The sequence below is a fragment of the Vicugna pacos genome, chromosome 12 (assembly GCF_048564905.1).
Source record: "Vicugna pacos chromosome 12, VicPac4, whole genome shotgun sequence".
Taxonomy (NCBI): Eukaryota; Metazoa; Chordata; class Mammalia; order Artiodactyla; family Camelidae; genus Vicugna; species Vicugna pacos.
Window position 1 is genome coordinate 44,102,213 of NC_132998.1, and position 20,669 is coordinate 44,122,881.

The 20,669-nt window shown below is 38.0% G+C and overlaps 1 protein-coding gene and 1 non-coding gene across 13 annotated transcripts in view; both read right to left on the reverse strand.

Moving 5' to 3' along the window:
- TMTC2 (transmembrane O-mannosyltransferase targeting cadherins 2) overlaps positions 1–20,669 on the reverse strand; it is a 410,658-nt gene that overhangs the window by 83,082 nt on the left and 306,907 nt on the right. For 10 of the 12 annotated variants that reach the window (XR_012078575.1, XM_072973321.1, XM_072973320.1 and 7 more), the window contains one exon: positions 2,782–2,863. The exons of 1 other annotated variant lie outside the window; for it this stretch is intronic. Coding sequence is in view for 10 of the 11 variants with exons in the window: in XM_072973321.1 (XP_072829422.1) it covers positions 2,782–2,863 (82 nt within the window). In the remaining variant the exon portion in view is untranslated. Of the gene's footprint in view, positions 1–2,781; positions 2,864–15,463; positions 15,485–20,669 lie in introns of those variants that run through there. One more of the 12 variants, XM_072973322.1, reaches the window with a different exon arrangement.
- On the reverse strand, positions 10,352–10,456 carry LOC116282729 (U6 spliceosomal RNA). Its single transcript, XR_004192310.1, has one exon. It is a non-coding gene; the product is annotated as a U6 spliceosomal RNA (small nuclear RNA).

The window sequence follows — 20,669 nt, forward strand, 5'->3', positions numbered from 1 at the left end:
ACTCCTCAGCTTGGTTACAAAGCCTCGGGGGCTCTAGCTCTGCCAGCTCTCCAGTTTCATGTCCTCCCACTTTCCCACCAGGTTCCATAAGCTCCAGTCACATGAGCCTCTTTCTCTGCTGGGAACATGAGCTTGTCTTTGTCTGCAATTTTGAACTTTTTGTTTCTTTTGTCTGCAGTCCTCTTATCTGGCTCTTCAAAGGGTTGGCATAAGCTTCAGATTTCAAATATCACCTCCTCAAAGATGCTTTACCTGATTTTTTGGTTTCAAGAAGGACCCTACTTCTCACCACATCACCTTCTAAAAATGACATCGTCCTGTTTATTTCCTACATAGCACTGCTCACTTTCTGCAAGTAGAACAGTGCTTTGCATCCATTAGGCACATCTTATATATATTAAAATTAATAAAAACCCTTCCCTAAGAACTTTAAGCTAAGTCGTGACTTACATGAATTTGACATTCTAAAATTGTGCACAGAAGGCCTGACTAATCAAAAATATCTGTCTACCTACACAGACACCTACCTGTCTGCCTATCTACCAATGTTGTAAAAAGAAATGGAATATACACTATAGAAGAAAAAGCAATGATCATTATCAAGGGACCCCATATTTAGTTACTACAACCGACTTGGGCAAACCAACTTCCTCTCTCTAGGTTTAATCTGCTTATTTTATACAACAGAGGTTGTATAAGGTAATTTTAACAGAACTTTTCAGTTCTAAATTTTAGTCATTTGAAGCAGATTTCTCCCAAATAAAAATATTAATATTCCTTTAAATGTTTATTTTTTAATAACCTGAGCACACTGAGTAGGAATATCAAGCACTCAGTTACGGGCATCCTGTCTGTTTGTAGATTATTTTACCTTAACTGTTCCTTTTTGATGCTGCACCCTGAGTTCATTTCCTATTACAGAGTGGGGAGAAAATATATTGAAACTATTTCATAAAAGTATATTGAATTAGGCAGTCATGCCTCCCTTGGAAAATAAACGTACTTCTAATAATGGATGTATGTAAAAAAAATTAAAATAATCCAAAAGTACTAAGAAGAATCAGTTTTACACATGTTTACACAGAACATCTACCACTCTTTTCCAAATAATGTACACAATAAAGAATTCGGTGCATTTTCTGTTAAATCTAAAACAAAAATTTCTCATAGGAGAAATACTCCCTACTACCACCACTGGAAAACAATTTTTTTTCAAGAATATAATGTAATATAAAAATAAATAAATAAAAAGTTAGAATTGGGTAAAGACAGACTAGCCAGTAAAATAAGGAGGCTAACTCTTAAAATTAATAGTAATTTTTTTTTCTAACAGCAATTTAAATGAAGCAATGATGAAGTTTACAGGACCTGAATGTGAAAAATCTAAAGCATATAATAAAATTATGGGAAACAATCTTAGACGATGCAGTGAGCAGAATTAGTTTGAGGTACAGGAAAAGAAAGCAACAAGATAGGAGAAAAAATTCCTTTTCTGTAAAATGACAAGAGGTCCTTCAGCGCTCAGAGAAAATAATCAGGGAACTGCTTTAGCTCAGTAGGGGTACCCAAAACAGTATGCAAGAGAAAAATACTAATTTAAAATATTTCATATAAGAAAGGATGAAAAAATAAAATAAATTCTGCACCAAATTTAAATTAGTTGACTATTGTTTTAACACAGCAATAAAAACTGCACTGTGAAACAAAATCAGGAGTAGTTACGCAGTATGCTGTGTGAAATTACATGCTGCAGGATGCTGGAAAGATAAAGTATCACAACACTAGGTTTATAAACATATATGCACAATATAAATACACAAATGGACCTGTGGTTGGTTAAGAGTATCCTCCATTTTATTATTCCCATTTTCCACACTCGTAGCCTGTCACTGATTTATTTTTTACTAGTTGGAAAATGGAAGGAAGAATTTAATATTATACAAGCATATGAGCTTTATTTCCTCGAGACTTTTCATTTCCATCCACCTTTAAGTTCACTACTTGATAATAACTAACACATCAAAGACAAGAATGGTCAAAAAAATTAATTCTATTTTCCAAGGGATCAGCAAAGTAAAGACTTTTTGGCTCCTTGAAAGCCATTCCAAATGCAAATCTGGGAGAAATCAGCACATTTTAACCAACACTAAACCAGATACACACTTCGTCTCTCTGAACATACAACTTACTCCTAATGATAGCGTGGAGTGTGACAGAGTTGTTACATAAGGCCATTCTGGACTGATTAAGACCAAGGATAAACTAAGTGAGAGAGACATCCTCTTACAGTTTACAGACAACCCTTTACAGTTTTTATTCTTGACCCCAATCTCAGGCACGTACAACCATATCTTCCAGTAAGCAAGAATTTGAGGCCAAAATGTAAGCCTCTAAAACTTCAAAATGAGGCATTCAATGAACAGTATCACTTAGAATGAAAAGAGAGCTAGTATTTTAATTATATCCCATGCATCAGACAAGGAGCGAGATGATTTCCTGGTAAGACCTCATTTAAACTTCAAACTGAACTTGAAAAAAAAAAACAAAACTGAAAATTCCTTTCCCCACTGAAGTCCTATGAAAATTACTAAAGGGAAACATAACGCACAGCCCTTGTTAACGTGACTGCTTTGAACAAGAACGTAAGACTACAGCACGAGGCAAACTCTGCAACAGCAAAGTCAACACCCTCTCAGAATGTTCTTTGACAACAAAACCTATATCTCATATCAACATTCATAGGAAATGTGGGGGACACGGAAAAAACTATCAACCACTCACCATAATGCATGTAACAGTTTCCTTTGGTGGGATCCAGCTCAATAGCCTTCAAGAAGAATTTTTCAGCCTCACTCTTACGACCCTTGAAAACAGAGAAAATGGATGATTCAGCAGCGGATCATAAGGGACTCGTCACCTCCTGGGCTCAAATGAAGCAGACTCATGTCTACTTGGTAATCATCTTTTTTTTTTTTTAAGTGTTTTGTTTTTATCTAAACGAGGATGATCAAGGAGGATATGCTGAGAGAGAAGACCAAGGTCAGAACCCCTGGGAAACATCAAGATTAGAAGAAGAGACAGTGAGAGTGAGTTCATCCAAGAAGGCAAAGAGAAGAGACCAGGAGAGCAAGAGAAAAAAGTGAAAAAAATGGTTTCACAGAAACCAAAAGGATAAGATAGTTTCAAGAAATGGTGGGAAACATATTTTTATTTTCTATTTTATTTACTCCTTTCAATTTGTTTCGTCTTCATTCACTGATTCTTCCTTGTAAAGGATTATCACCATCTGAGCTTCTGAGATGATTCTGTCTTCAGTTTCACACTCTATATATGAAGGCACTAAGTCATGATTTATTCAGTCTCAAGCAACTACTGTTTGACCTCATTGCTGTCACTCAGGACTACAACACTCCTAATCAGGATTTAATCTAAAGCTGCATCTTCTTCCCAGCTATGGTTTTAAGTAAACATTACTATCATCTTCAGAAGGAAATAAGCAAAAAGTAGGGGGAAAGCCTCATATGCAATAAACTCATTTTTCATTAAACAATATAATCCAGGCAGATTCTAAAACTATACATTCTTTAGCTTCTTGAACCAAAAAAGAGGTGGCTCAAGGTAGGAGAATAGCCCAAAGAAGAACTTTCCTATAACAGTTCTGTCTTGTCTTACAAGGTTGGAATGAAGATTTATGCTGACTGGGCGAAAGCAAGGGACTGGTTGGTGTCCAGAAGCTACAATGTTATCTGCTTACTCTTTCTAATTTATACACCATCTACTACATGAACTTCAGGTGATATCCTTTTTTCCTTTGCATATATTTTTAAAACCACTGTTATGCAGATAAATCTTCCAAATATAGAGGCGTCTAGTTAACCTAACATTCTACATTTCAGGCAACTTTGAGTCATTTCTCCATATGGCCTCTCCTTTTTGTTTATTCATTCATTTAAAACAATTTTTTAAAATAAAAATTCCCTGTTGCTGTATCCTTTATTCACCCATGATCCCTGAAGCTATCGATAACCAAACGACCAGTCAATTCACTTCCTCCTTTCCTCCATTTTAATAGTGCTACTCCAGCCAATGACTCCTCTTAAATTTACAAGTCTTGTCCAACCCCCAACAACTAAAAATTCCCCACAATATTTCTCACAGCATTTTAACTTCAAAGGAAAGCATAGACAAAATACTTGCCACACATCTCACACTCTGATAAAGTTAGTAAGAATCAGCTAGCATCTTAGCAAGTTAGGATTCTCTACAGGATTAAATAGCTGCAATGAATCGGGCAGTCTAACATATGAGTCAAGAGCAGAGATTCCCAACAACTGGACAGCTCCCACACTTAGGAAGCTATGTGACCCTTAGAAAATCATTTTATCTCTTGGCTCTAATTTTCTCTATGACAAAAGAGAGGACAGGTGGAGCACAGAGGACTTTTAGGGCAGTGAAACTATTCTGTGCGATACTGTAATGGCAGATACATGTCATTATACATTTGTCAAAACCCGTAGAACACACGACACAGAGAGTGAACCCTAATGTAAATTATGGCCCTTGGTCAATAATAATGTATCAGTATTGGCTCATCAATTGTAACATGTGCAACACGAGCTCAAGTTGGTACAATTAGGGAAACTGTGTAGGATAGTCGGAGTGTGATAATATAAGGCAATTCTGTACATTTTGCTCAATTTTTTTTATAAACCAAAAACTGCTCTAAAAATAGTCTACTATTTTTAATAAGGATAATAAAATCTGTTTTATGAGTACTGAATTATCTGAAAGGATACACATAAAGTAGTTATTCCAGTACACAGGCCTATTTTAAGTTTATAATAAATGTTAACTGTCATTTTATATGTAGATATATACATATGTATATGTGTATAGTCTGCAACTGAATGTTGAGTTCTGAGTGACACAGAGTATGTTGTGTTATTCACACAGCCTCAAAACACAGGGTCAGCCTTTAAATCATCACTGGGAAATAATGTACAAGGAACTTGCAGAAGATAATAAAAGATGCAAAATGAAAACTATCATCAGTGTAGAGACTGCACACATGTTACATGCAAAAGTATAAAAGGGTCTGTGAACTTTCATTTAAGTTTTAAGGACAGAAGAGAAGAAAGTGGCTCATTTATCAATGTCACAGTAAACAGGGCAGTAAAATTCTTACATGTAGTCCACTGGCAAAGCTACAGCACGTAGCTTTAAAAAATGCATTAGAACTCAAAGGACAGTGGTCTCAGATTACTCAAATGAATCAGGTTATTAAAGGCAATGAGTCCGACCACCTCCTAAATGCAAAACAAATACACTGAAGGCCAGAAGAGTCTTTTGAGGGGGAGTATCAAACCATCATGCAAGAACCGATCTTTCTGCTCTGACCACTATTTATTCAAGTGCCAAATAATGAGGAAAATACAATTCTCATGAGGGAATATAAAATCAAGAGTCAGCCGAATGCATAAGTCAACCAAACATACACAATACTGGGTCTTAGGAAGGGGTGGTTGGGAGGTAACACTGCATTTAATCAACTTTACTCTTCTCGCTATTACTATTATAGAGGGATGGTAGTTAAGAAAGTGAAGAAAAAAAGTCATTCTCAGCAGTTTTCTCTTGGTGTCTTTTAGATCATGTCAGTGTTCGCTACAAGCAAGCGATACAGATTAGTCACTGGTTGTACAAACTCCTGACACCAAACACCATTACTGGTTTTGTATATTGGTTGGGATGTTTGGGCACATGTGGTGGTTCAGAAAACCAAGAAAAAGTGACTGCAGTCAGCTGTGACAAACAAGAGAAGTGGGAGCAGAGAGGCTTGGTTTCCACTGCCAGGTCTGACTTATTTGCTTGTTCATGTGTTTTTGTAGGTTAATTTTTTTTTTTTAATTTGATGCCTACCATTTGCCTTGCACTGTTCTAAGGACTGGAAATAAAACATACAGCCGTGAACAACACAGAGTGCTTGCTTCCAAGTCCTAGTCACAGGAGGCACAGAGCAAACAAATAACCCAATCAGCAAGGGAATGTCACAGAGCACTGAGACCAAGGGCTTTCATCATCAAATAAGGTGGTTGGCAAGTGAAATTTCAAGTTTGCAAAGTTGTAATTCTAGGAAAGTATTTAACAGTTTGCATGTGACAATTCAGTATCCAAACGCAAGGCAGTTAAAATAGCAAAAACTAAGTATGCTGACACAAAGAGTGACCGACGGTGGAAAAGATGAGAGTCAAGGATATCAAACAGAGCTATTGAAATACTTGGTAAAAACTTTAATCTTAACATCAGAACTTTGAACAATTCTAGATAAGACATTCTCTGCAGTTAGCATATTAGTGCTGATATGCAGAATTAACCTGTCGTACTTAAAGCGGCACGAATGACTCTGGGATCAAGGGGAAGAGCTAGAAAGATAAGGAAAGAGGAAAACTGACCAGAACCAGTGCAAAGACATCTTCCTGGCCAAGGGCTGCACCAGTAGTTCGAGCTGAGGGATTTGAGATGATCAATATGTAGCCCTGTTATTATAATATTTGTAGCACTGTATTGAGTATTAAAAACACACACTCAAGATTAGTATCATTTAAATTCATGAAAAACAGTATCCTTAATGAGGACTAGGCTTTGTCAGGTCCTCTTCTGAATGGCAGCAATAAAACATACACACGTAAGATATTCAGGAAAGTTTAGACAGACTGTTTCACAGCATAGGATTCATTTTCAGCTCATTTATTTTGTTTTCTAATTAAACTGGAAGCTGCTACCACAGTTCAGAAATAGGTGCCTACCCCTGAGTGGGTGTACAAGGCAAACAGTATCTCTTCTGATTGCTGATCAATACCTTTCCAACTATAACATACAGAAATATTAAAAAAAATATATATACATATATTTATATACACATATCCCCTCTCCCCAAATACTCCTGGAACTCCTACTTGACAAAGCACTCAGGAATATTAAACAAGAGAGAATTATACTATTAATGGTTTCAGATTGAACTGTTGTCTTTTAAAAAGTAAACCATACACCAAATTTTGTACTTATTTTTAGTAATAAATTACTCATTGTATCAACCACCCCTCCACAGTGTGTTTTGATGCCATAGCTCAGAACTGCTATTTTACTGAATGAACCTGAAAACAGCACGACTTTGCACTGTTACGCTGAATTATGAATATATACACATACACGGTGTAATTACTGAATCCATCTTGTCTTATAAACTAGATTACTCACTCCTGTAAGATACTACTTTTCTCCTAGAGCCATCTGAGCATGCTGTAAATATAATTACCAGTCAACAAGTAAACGAGCTACTGCTGTTTTCTTATATATAACTTAATAGAATAAAGTTACTCCTTCGTTATCTAGTTTGCATGTTTTCAGTAAACTGCAGAGCTGTGAACACAGCAGTAACTTCTCCTTTTTACCTCTGGAAACTGGCATATGAACTAAGGTCTACAGATCTATACGAAGATCTTGGAACTAGCCTGATTCTCAACCAAACAGTCACATCCTAACGAGGGACCACCTGGGCCTCCAGCACTGGCAGGGACACCAATGAGACTAATACGAAGAGCAAACCACAGCACTGCCCTTAGGTGGCCCCACTCACATTTAGAAGCTGCTTTAAGGTAAATTGTAGAAGAATCTTCTTCTGTGACTGTGTGTCCAGCAGCCACTTCCATACACTCAGTGTTTACTTCAGAGGACTGTCTGACAATTGTGAATGTCAGTCATTTTTCACAACCAGTGACAATCACATCTTCAACTATGTAGCCAACAGATAAGAATGGGAAGCAGTCAATAAAATGGGTCCAAAAACTTATGTGTAGTTTGGTAAATGTGCTGTTTAAACCTGTCTTATAGTTTAATGAATATAAATGAAAAAGCAATGAAACGGTCTTGAAAAATTAATGTGACCCCCAACATTTACAAATAGAGAAAGCATTGATAGTCTATCTTAACATCAGTCTTTATATGCAGTGTGTCTTCAGGATATAAAAGTGTTTCTTCCTCACAAGAAAAATATCATTAAAAAAATCTAACAGTAGAATTAATTCTTACAAACCAAGATGATTTACATCAAGGCATTTAGTTCTAAAGTCCCTCCAAGTCATTATATATAATCAGCCAGAGTTAACCTTAATTAGAGGCAAAGTGAAGGGATGGGCAGTGGTAACTTTCATGATGAAATATTCTTATCTCCAAACTACTGAAACATTTTCCATCAAATTATTAGAGACCTAAAATTTGACCATGATATTCATTTTTTTTTTAGGGACAGATAATATTTCTTCTGGAAATCTTTAAAATAAAATGGAATAAGGCTACCAGATACAGAAATAAATGTGGGTAAACAGTGTACTGATAGTAGCTTGTGGGTTTCCTCCCTGTGTCCAAGTTTCACTTTCTATACATGTCAGACCTTTTGTTATCTGTTTTCCTAATTGTCCCAAAGTAGAAGCTGCCTGAGAGATACCTGGAGGTTATTGTCATAAGCTTAAGCTCCATGAAAATGTGTGTCCAATGACACAGAGGGCAGGTGCTGGCGACAAGGGGTGCCCTCAGTGTGTTCAGGAGCAGCATCCAGAGAAGCTGTTGAGACCTCAACTGGGAGGGATGGCTCTGGAGTGTACCTAGGGCAAGGCTGGATCCCAGAACCGGAACTCCCAACCTGAGCAAAGCTTCTCTGAAAAGCATCCCATCCCAGGTCCTATTTCAAGGTAGAGGTATCAGCTCAGGCTATGATGACCAAGACAACCTCCCTCATAGCTTTCTGAGCACCATTAAGCCTCCCAGATTTAGGTGAACACTTGGAAGGAGAGGAGGTCACAAAACTGGCTGAAATTAAATGACTGACCAAGTGGGATGAAAAGCTGCAATAGACCAAACTTCAGTCCAAGAAGTTAAAGTGGGCCATCCACATGCAGCTGGGGTCCTGGCTCAAATGTCAGCACGCTTCACGAGCAGCAGGCACAAATAAGCAGTTTGCAAATACCGAAAAATAGAGCCCGATATCCCCATTAAAAACATGTTAAACTTACTCAATAATCAGTTCACTTAATGTAAATTAATACATTGAGATGCTATTATTCATCTATCAGTGAAGTTGTCCCCAAATGACAGAACTCGATATTCCTGAGGGTTCATAAAAACAGACACTCAGATAATACATGGCTAAAACACAGTAAAAGACAAGACCTTCCTGGGAGCAATCTGATATGGATCAAAGCCTTTAAGTCAAAGATACACTTGGGCCAAACAATTCTATTTCCAGGCATTTGCCCTAAGGAAATATCTGTAAATACCAAGAGACGGCTATTTATTTTCATTGCAGTGTTGTTTATACAGATTCAGTGTCCACTAGCCCAGGCTTGATTAATCAAATGTAATTTCAATGAAATATTATGTATCTATTAAAACGACTTTGTAGAAATTATTTAAACCACAAGAGATTTTCATTATTTATTGCTAAATGAAGTAAGTAGGTTGTAAATTATAGTTTATACCCTAATGATAATTCTTTTTTAAAAAAAGCTGAAGGAATACCTGTATCACTGGCTCATTTTACTCTGGGGTTTCAAAGGTGAATGAGCGGGTTGGGCCTTTGGTGTTTCGAGACTGTGACTGAGGGAAGGACACATCTAGAGGGGACTCTTTAAAAACAGTGCTGTGTGAGTGTCATCTAAGTGTCTCAAGAACACAGAACAACTGAGTCTACTGAGAAGGGAAAGAGAATGCTTTAGAGATGTGACATTTCACTCCACAGAAATGTCTTGAGCTCCTGCTATGGAACAGGCTGTGTTCCAGGTCTTGGTAATGACGACAAAGTTCCTGCTGTCCTGCAGTCCACTCTAGTGGTGGAGTGATAGTTCACACACCAGCAGGGGACACTCTCAGCCTAACGCAGTTTGGTTAAAAAAAAAATAACACAGGCTAATAACACAGGAAAGAGTAATACATATTGTGGGTAGGGTGTTTTCGGATAAAGTGGTTAAGAAAGGCCTTTGATGACACCTGAGAAGTGACCTAAGTAAAGGGAGTGAGTGAACCACGCAAAGATCTGGCATGTCTGGAATGTTAGGGCTTACCAAGAAAACCAATATGGCGGCAGCAGAGTAAATGCCACAAAGAATCATAGGAAATGAGGGTGAGAGATAGGGACCAGACTGTGTAGGACATACGAGGCACTGGAAGGTATTTGGAATTAATTTTTCTTTTTTGGTAGTAAAATTCACAGTTTCAGGACTAGATGCCACATGTTGCTTTGATTCATAGCATTTCCTCAGTGTTAAACCAGCAAAGCATCGAAAAGCCTCTGGGAACTGCACAAAATATGGAAAAATTCTCAAGTGTGTGTCATCCTTGCATGGAGGCCATGCTAATTCTCTCTGTGTCATTTCAATTTTGGTATATGTGCTGCTGAGACAAGCCCTGGAATTTCTTTTGACTAGGAAGGAACACTGTGGAGGCTTTTAAATAGAGGTACAATATGATCTCACTTATATTTTTACCAGAATACACTACAGTTGTTGGATGGAAAACTGACTGGAGGGGACACAGAAGAGACAATAGGGAGATCACTTAGGAGGTTATTAATATTCCACGGCTAAGGTTAGGGTGAAAGCAGTGGAAAACGGTGAGATGTGGTTAGATTTGGAGTATCTTGCAGATAGGTGACTGATGGATTGGGTAGGGGTATAACCTAAAAACAGGAGTCAAAGATGACCGCACAGCTTTGGCTTGTGGCTCCAGGTGAATGCAGGAATCATTTATTCATATGGGAGAGATGTCATGGAAGCGAGTGTTGGTGGGAAGACTGGTGTGCAGTGGAGTAATCAAGTTCTGTTTGACCAGGATGCTGGGGCATGAGAATATGGAGGCCTACTGAAGAAGGACCGGCTGGGGAGGAGGCCACAGACTGAGCATTGGCAAGGAAGAGGAACACCCGATGTCTGGTACCCTGCCTGAGAAGAAAGTAAAAGAGAGCTTGCAAGAATGCAAAGAGGAAAGCAAAAATGGGCAAAAACAAAAACAAAAACCTCTTGTATATCAATCATGTTTCAATAAAAGGGGAAAAGAAGGATTTTAAATAATTATTTAAAATAAGTTACTTGCCATTCATAAATATTTAAAATATCTGATTAATAAAAAAATTAAATTATATGTTGCTTTCTACACAGATTTGACATTATGATTTCAAGTTAGATTTCGAGGTATAAATACAAATAGCAATTTCTAAAATGCGACATAACTGAAGGTGTTTAGCTCATTCAGATTTGCTCTTATATAACAAGTTTTCATCTCCTTTCTACAGCTGCTCACTTGTATATTTTCTCTTCAAGATTAAAGAGGTCATCCACACATACTGTAATAACATTTTAGTGGGAGATAATTAATTTGAAAGGACACAACCACAGCTTAGGCTCCATCTGGGCAAACTGCTTAGGCTGTTACATTGTACTGCTATACTAAACTCTAAGTCAAGTTAAAGCCAACATCTTAGCAAAACACTTCTCCATCCATAATATCAGCTGATGAGAACGATATTCAGATATGTCTGAGGAAGTTGTGGTGAAGTAAGGAGAAACTGTGTTTGAATCAAATTTATAATTAAATTGTAGATAAATACATACTAAAATTTTATCTGAAATTTATGCAAACCATTTTTAAATCAAAATTGGCTATTTTCAGACTTTAGAATAATACATATAATTTACCTTTGACTCACAGACCAACAGAAAAAATATGTCTGCTTGAAATTAAAACAATAAACTTTCAGCAATTCATTAAGTTTATTCATTGATTTCCTTAATTCAACAAATATTTATTGGGCACTGGGTCAAGCACTAGGATGAAAATGGTGAATAAGGACATGACCCTTGCCCTTGCGAAGTGTCCAAAATTGTAGCTGTTATGAGGATGACGAAAACAAGGACAGTGAATTTCACCTCAAATCTAGTTGAAGAAATCAGGAAACATTTCCAAAGGAATTGCTGCTTGCTCTAGGAATCTGAAAGCTGAGTATGATTAACTAGTGAAGAGGAGACCAAAGTATTCACAGTAGAGACACAGCAAAGGTAAAATCTATGTGGCAGGAACCCAAAAACACTGCATGGAGCCCAGGATGCCGGAGGCACAGAGGAGGAGTAGAGACAGATCATGTGAAAAGAACAGTCTGGCTAATGGGTTACAGGAAGGACTCTGTCCTGGTCTGTTCTGTAAATATCACTCCGAGGGCAGTGTGATGGAGATTGTGATGGGAATGGAAGGGATGTAGGCAGATTAATCTAGACTTTTAAAAGAGAGTGATGGGGTTGATAATGGAGATGACGATTAGGGGACCAACAGGAGGCATACTTGGGTAATCCAGATAGGGAGAGGGAGGGGGCGTGGGGAGGAAGGCAGAGGTTGCAAAGATGACCTCAGGTTTCTGATTCTGAAACTGAGACAAAGCTGGTAAATAACAGAAAAAGATCAGGTTAAGGAGACAGCTTATGAGCTCCGTTTTGAGACTTGTAGAGACTGAGGTGCATTTGAGACATCTGAGCTATCAAAGGTGTGGTTTACTAATCAGGCTGAATCAAGACACGTGAGGTATAGTAAAACCATATTTTCAAGAAGCTATAAGTAGTCAATTATGTCAATTGCTGAAAAACACCCAGTGGATTTAGTGACACAGAGACTGGCAGGTTCAGTCAGGTGTATTTCTACAGCCAAATAGGTCCTGAAGCCTGAAGGACTGAGGGGAAGTTTGGAGAGAGGAGTGAGGAAACAGATACCCTCAGTCAACACATCTGGCTCTGAAGGAGACGGGGAGTGACCGTGTCAGCAGACGGGGATGAGACAGAGTGAGTGCTTCGAAAAAGAACACAGAAAATCAAAACATAAATCACAACTGGGCACAAAAATTAATGCCTTGAGTTTTTTTTTTCCTAGTTTAACTGACCATTAAAAGAGAAAATACCCCCCAAAACTCTACTTCTAGAATTCTTCGTTAACTTTCCAATTACGGCCATGGCCAAACTAAAGCAGTCCAGAGTTCTTTACCCTGAGTCAGCTCCTCCTGGTGCTCTAACAGCACTTCATTCCCGCTTTTGTTGTGACACTTCCCATATGCAGGCTAATTACCATTTGTTATCTTCCTGTCTAATGGTAAACCACTTTGGACTTGTTTAGTCAACACTTAGCCAAGGGCCAGATGCATAGTAGGTGGTCATAAATGCATGAAAATGTTAAGTATCTTGGAAAAGCAAACACTCAAAACACTCTTCAGAAATGCATACTTTCACTGGGAAGTCCTGTTGCCTTAATGACAGAGGACATAAGTTTCAGTGGGTAAATCTGACTACATCTTGAGGCCTGAGTGATACCCTGAATGTCAACCCTGTCGTCACTGTCAACAGCTGCTCTATACAAGGGGGAAAAAATAGAAACCACAGTTTTTATCAGCATTCTGTGGTCCATGAGATGGCACCACAAGTTCACAGAAAATAGTTTCCAATAGGGAACTTTGCTTTAGGTGGAGAAAGTGGTCCCTGGGATCTCCGCTTAGGGAATGAGTGCAATTGGAAAGCCCCTGAACCTCAGCTATTAGCAACGACGCCACCCATTCGGCTGGGGTGTTTGTGCAGTGGGCGCTTCCGGTCTGCCATGAGAATTCACTGGACCCCTCCGTCGCAAGTGGTTTAGCAACGGCAAAGGAAAGCGGCTATGCTGATCGGTCCCCACAGAGCCGGCCTTGGCTCACGGAGCTCAGGGCTGACACGCTGGCTGCAGAAGTTTAAATCCCTTGGGGATGGTCAGGAGCGCTGCACTGTGAGAGTGGAAAAGCAGGAGCCTCGACAACAGCTGCTTTGCAGCTGGGTCACAAAGGAGGCGAGAAATCCTGACACCGTAAAAGGTAGCGGATGATGGGAAGGCAGTCTCTGCGCCTCCCCGTCTGTCACTGGCAGGGTGCCACTGGCTCTCAAATCCAAATGCTCTCACAGGAGAATAAAGCCAGATGTAAATAATTCCCTAATTTTAGACTTTTTTCTTTTTGGTAGAAATCTTCTGCAGTAAAGGATACAGAGTGTTATTTAACTTATTTAGACACAATTTTTTTTTAATGGAGGTGCTGGAGATTGAACACAGGACCTTGTGCATGCTAAGCATGCGCTCTACCACTAAGCAATTTCCCCTCCACACTAGACACAAAATTCTTTGACGATTTAACCAGGGTACCAAATAAAGCACTGGAATCCATCACAGAAACCAGAGTTCTAATCTGGTTCTGATACCACAGAGGTGAACCACCAAGGAAACTCACTAATTTGAATAGGTTTCATTTTTCTCAGGTGTCAACCAAAGGACCTGGGTTCGCTGAACTCTACTGGTTATGAGTCTCTGCTTCAAAAATGGAATTCAATTCAGGGATGTAATCACTGGTTAAAAATTTAGATTAAAGAAAAGTTAAATTCTTAATTCATGGCATCCTCCTTCGCTTCCATCACTTTCCAATTCATGACAGGGAGGAGGAATTGGCCCTTCTCCCCCAGATTCAGTCAGCTAACCCTGAGACTGGAAATAGTAGCTGAGACCTAAATTCAACCATAGTTGAATGTACTAACAAATGAAACGGAATGGAGTTGGAATAAACGGTCCATTTAGCATCTTCTGAAAGTACTTTTGAGGTAAAGATGTCTATCGAAGGTAGAATATCCTAGACAGGGCCTCATACCAACCAGACCACATACATATTTAAAGTGTATTCTATGTTTTTGATTTTGTAAGTAATTTTAGTAAGTAATTCTAGTTTCCCTGAAACTCCTGTCTACATACATCCACTGTCCCAGGGTAAAAGTAACAGCTCCCCAGCTCCCTCTTCCTGGTTGGGACAAATATTTTCTAACTACCCTAATTCTTACTTCCCTCTCACAAGTGTTCATCTAAATCAGACGAGTCGACAGTGGTTTCATGACACGGCAGTGTCCCAGCAGATGAAGCCAGTAGGCTCCATGAGCAGCGTCAGTGAGGTCTTACTGTGACCAGTGTTCTATCCCCCACCACACTCCTAACAAATAAAGCTTGAACAAAGATGTCCTTTCACAGCACAGGATGACCACGTGACCTCTGTCAAGCGTAATTAAGTTTCCATTCATCACTAATAAAGATAGATTTTTCTAGAAGTCTGTTGTCCGAGCACATTGCAATTCTACTTTATCTTTACAGGTTATATGATAAGAACAGAAACATTACAGAGCAGCTGACTGTACCAGGCATCATTCCAAGAACTTTCTGTGTAACATCACAGTAAAACCTCAAATTGAGATATTATTATCCACTTTACAAAATAAGAAACTGAGGGACAGAGAGGTTAAGTACCTTGCCCAAGGTGCAAAAGCTTGATTTGGCAGAGTTGAAGTTAAACAGGTAGAATGTGTGCTTAGCATGTGAAAGGTCCTGGGTTCAATCTTCATACCTCCATCAAAAAACTAAATTAAATAGCAATTACTATGGAGGACAGTATGGAGACTCCTTATAGAACTAAAAAAGACTTATCATATGATCCAGCAGTCCCACTCCTGAGCACTTACCTGGAGAAAACTATAATTCGAAAACATACATACACCCCAATGTTCATAGCAGCACTATTTACAATAGTCAAGACATGGAAGCAACTTAAGTGTCCATCAGTAGATGACTGGATAAAGAAGATGTGGTATATATACATAATGTAATACTACTCAGCCATAAATAAGAGTGAATAATGTCAATTGCAGCAACATGGATGGACCTAGAAATTATCATACTACATGAAGTAAGGCAGACAGAGAAAGGCAGATATCATATCACTTACATATGGAATCCAAACAAATGACACAAATGAACTTATTTACAAAACAAAAATAGACTCCAGACACAGAAAACAAACTTAGGGTTAACCAAGGGGGAAAGGGCAGGGGAGGGATAAATTAAGAGTTTGGGATTAACAGATATACATTACTATATACAAGATAGATTAAAAAAAAAACAAGGACCTACTGTATAGCACAGGGAACTATCTTCAATTTCTTGTAATAACGTATAATGAAAAAGAATCTGAAGAGAAAAAAATATGTATGTATGTATATGTATAACTAAATCACTTTTCTGTGCAACTGAAACTAACATTGTAAATCAACTACACTTCAATACAAAATCAAATTGAAAAAAATTAAAACATTAAGAAAAATATAATGAAGTAAAGATAAGCTTTATGAAGTAGGTCCACACTCATGCACCCACCCATCCACCCATTCCTCAGCATGTATTTAGGGAGTGTCTATCATATGCCTCACATGATGTCTGACACTGGACAGGTGAAGATAAAATGAGATGACTCCCACCTTTATAGACTGAATAGCATCATGGTGACTCTGAAAGTAGGCCCTTTCCAATTGCAAGATCATACTTAAATGAGCACTTGTTAGACATGTGCATAGGACATAAGGTGAAAACAGAGACCAAGGCATCTCTTCTGCCTGAGTCAGTCAGTGGAGGTCTCTGAAAAGGAGGCGGCATGCTTCAGCTGGCTCACAGATGGAGGAAGAGTTGGCCAAGCATTAAGACAACTAACTGTAAGGCTCTGTCCAAGTGCTTGGTGGCTCAAAAGTTCTCTTTACAAGATCCACGTTAAGAAAATTATTTAGAAATTCAGCTGAATGGAGAAAATTTTCCTTATTTTAGCACCATGAAAAGGACCAGTGGCTTACCAAGGTTAACTTGGACCCACCAACTCAAAACACATCTATTTAAGAAAATGAGTTTTTTGAACAACTGAAGTTACCAAATTTCTACTTTCTGTCCGGCTAACAATTCTTGAACCACTTTTGGGGAACAATAATTTTCTGTGACTTACAAAGAAAGAAAGATCTTTTGAAAATGGCATTGTTTAGTAAGCAACATACACTTTAATTTCTAGAGTGTGAAGTGAGTGTGAAGTGACCAGAGGTAGTATACAGAAGATTACAGGAACCTTTAATCTAGGCAAAAATGGGGAAGACACATACACACACACACACACACACACACACACACACAGACAAAATGGTCAGAGGCTGGCGCGTTACCAGCAGAACAGGTCTGTATGTATAAATTCGTATGACAAGCATATCGTGGAATTGGATCCTTCCCGAGTCCTAGAGGTACAGTGCACTAGGAGAAGTACACACACATGAGCTTTGGCATTATTACAGAATAAGATTCTTTTTCTCTCTCTCTCTCTCTCTCACAGTAAGAGAAAATGTACAGTATCACAAAAAATGTGGGTCACTAATAGGAAAAAAATTGAGTACAGAGGTGACATGGAGACGGAAAATAGGAAGTCTGAGGCAAAGTCTCCTTTGCCTCTAGATAGACAATTTAATAGTAGTGTGGCCGAGGGCTAAATTATCACTGTCAACATCTCAAACCCTCTTGACCCTGAGAGGAAAAATACACCATGAAGGCTGCATAGGACTCATTAAACACCAGCCTCCCAAACGGTCTTCATCACATTCTGCAGATTCATTGACACCTGCATTGGCACCTACACCTGTGAGATCAAGAGGGGCTGAGCTGACACTCCCAATCACAAGCGCATTTTTACCGAGGCCACGTAGAGGTATATAGGAGGGTGGTATAATCAACTTGACATCACTTCTTGCAAGACTGTGATAAATACAGAAGGGACTTCGGAAGAAACATAAGGACCTACTCAACATCTCCAAATGGAATCCATGTGCCCATTGGGGGATATGGTGTCATGCCATGAAAAACAAAAACATAGCTCTTTGAAGACTTGGGGGGAAAGAGAAGCTATTAAATTACTAAGTCATTTAAAGCAATTTTAATTTTAAAATAAGCATAGATATGTTATAAAAAGAGAAGCAATGGCAAAGAGGAAAGAATTCAGGCTTGGGGATTAGATAGATCTGAGTTTCCTCACCTCCTCAAGAACAGTCCCTAAAGAGTTGGGCCACTTGGGCAAGCTGTTTAACGTCTTCAGAAATTCAGCACTTTACAGGGATAAGATGATGCCTCCTGATTAAGTTTGTAACTGAGATAGCACATGTAAAGCTCTCACATGCCTGCACGGTAATACAACAAGTGCTGAACAGTCATTCAGTTGTTTTTTTTTTTTTTTTTTTGTATTTTTTTGGGGAGGAGGTAATTAGGTGTATTTATTTATTTTTTAATGGAGGTACTAGGGATTGAACCCAGGACCTCATGCATGCTAGGCACACACGCTACCACTGAGCTACACCCTCCCTTACCAGGTGCTCAATGAACGTTAGCTGCTAAGATGTTTGTGTCTCATAGGAACAGCAGTTGCTACTGTGCAATATCTTAAAAGGACTAAGTAAAATATATTTTAAAAAGCATACCACAGCAATATGTTGTGAGCAAAGAAAAAGTGAGTTCTATTCCTAACTAGATCTTTTATATTTAAATCCATTTACCAAAGGTAGGTCATGGGTATGCTCTTTACCACTCAGCTATACCCTACCCCCATTCATGTATTTTAAATACCATTGCTGTAACACACCCACATGAAGAACTTTCTGCTCCAAAATATTCAGCCATCAACCAAGCTGTCTCTTGTTCCAGAATGTCTTAGAATATCATGGACAAAATACACCTTTGAGTTTAGAAGATGTGAAGAAAAGAGAAAACAAGAATACCAAAGCTCGAAACTGAAGTTACAGTAAAAAGTACTCATGAGCACTTTTGATCAAACTGGAAAACCCATATAAATACCAGTGACAGTTTGGAAGAATGTATTTCCCCTTATTCAGACATATGTATTTTCCAAAAGGTCCATTTTCGCTTCAAAATCCTGACGTGATTTGGCAAGCTCAGCCGAAGTAGTTAACAGAGATCAATCTGTGACCAATCTTAGAATAAGAAGAAAGTAGAAAACTTAGAACTGACTCCCATTATTGCAATACACTGATACCGGGTATTTCGTGGAAGCAAAACTTTGGTTAATCAAAATACAATTTGATTCAAATCTGCCATACTTCCCACTTCTTTTTCAAAGTAAATGACTATATAGATGACCATATTAAGGGAGGAAGGAAATAGCTCAGTGGTAGAACACATGATTAGCATGCATGAGGTCCTGGGTTCGATCCCCAGTACCACCCCCATTAAAAAAAAAGGTTATCATATTAATATTTTATTTTGTTTTTAAAAACATAATAATGAAATAAGGCAATGGAGGGACAATAAAAGGAAGTACAGAAAATGCTGAGAGAGGACATTATTTTTGGCAGATGACTTTTGTACTGAAGGATAAACAAGAAACAGTAGAAAAGACATTTTGAGGATTGCGAGGCTTACTAGATTAATGATCCAATGAAGTTAGGAAAGCATGAGGAGACAGAGCTAAGTGCCTAAACAAGGGCCATTTAAAATAAATAGTATTATCTTTTAGAAAGATTTTATACAGAAGAACATATTCATTCTTTCCGGGATAGTGACTATTTTAGCTGTGGGCGGCTTACAAGAATATGACCAATCCACCCATTTCACAAATATTTGGATATCTGCAATGTCATTACAAAAAAAGAAAAGTTCCTCAGAGTTCCAAATAAAGATTTCTTAAACGTACAGTACTTATTTTAATATTTGTTTCAAATTGAGTAACATCGTATTAATTCAAAGTTAATACTTTTTAACATCACAAATGAAGTTCAGCAAAACTAGAGCAAAAACCCTGAAAAGAAAAGCGTGTTCTTCTGTAACCATCTTCAGTGTAAATTCCACCTAATCACTTCCAACAGAAAATATTTCATATTGCTCTCTAGCTCATCAAATTTATACATCAAGCTGACTCTTCAAGCAAAATGTATAGATATTATGATAGTCTCTATAAAAGATATTATTCCTGCTTGCCGTACATCATACTTAATAATAAAAAAAGAATGAAGGATTATCTGTATTCCATTATACATGTCAGAAACACAAATTCATTATCATCACTACCACTGTTCATGAATTTCTACAAATTCCCTCTGAAATGAATGATTTATATTACGCACTCTACTGAGAGTACATTCCAAGGCTATCAGAGAAAAACAGATAGTCAAAAGATCATATTCCATTATGTTACCAAACAGAAAAACATTCCATTTTGTGTTTTTTCATTTCTACCTTTCAATAACAATCAGGATTTCTATCTTTGTAGGATTACCATAACATTTTTACTGAGACAGAAAGGAGAGAGAAATTTTCCCAAAATGCTGTTATCCAACTATGTGACCCTTTAAATTCACTCATCAATCCTTTTTTAATGCTAAGGACTTGACATTTTTAACCAACAGAATAAAACAAAAAACTATGTTCTCACTTTTTTTACTCGCTTGAACCTACTGTAAACATCAACTATTATCCTTTCTCGTTACTTGTATACTATACTTCCTCTTTGCCATGTATTCTTTCAAATTTTTATTGTTCTTTTCTCTCACCATCTCCTTTCACCATGCAACACTAAAATAATTTGCCTGTTCAACAAATAGTTACTGCTGTACAAGACACTCCCTTGGCATCTAAAAAATGATTAAGACCAAGCTGATTATCTAGATTAGCTCCCAGGTTAGTGCAGAAGACAAGACATGAAAATAACTAACAATAATAGAAAC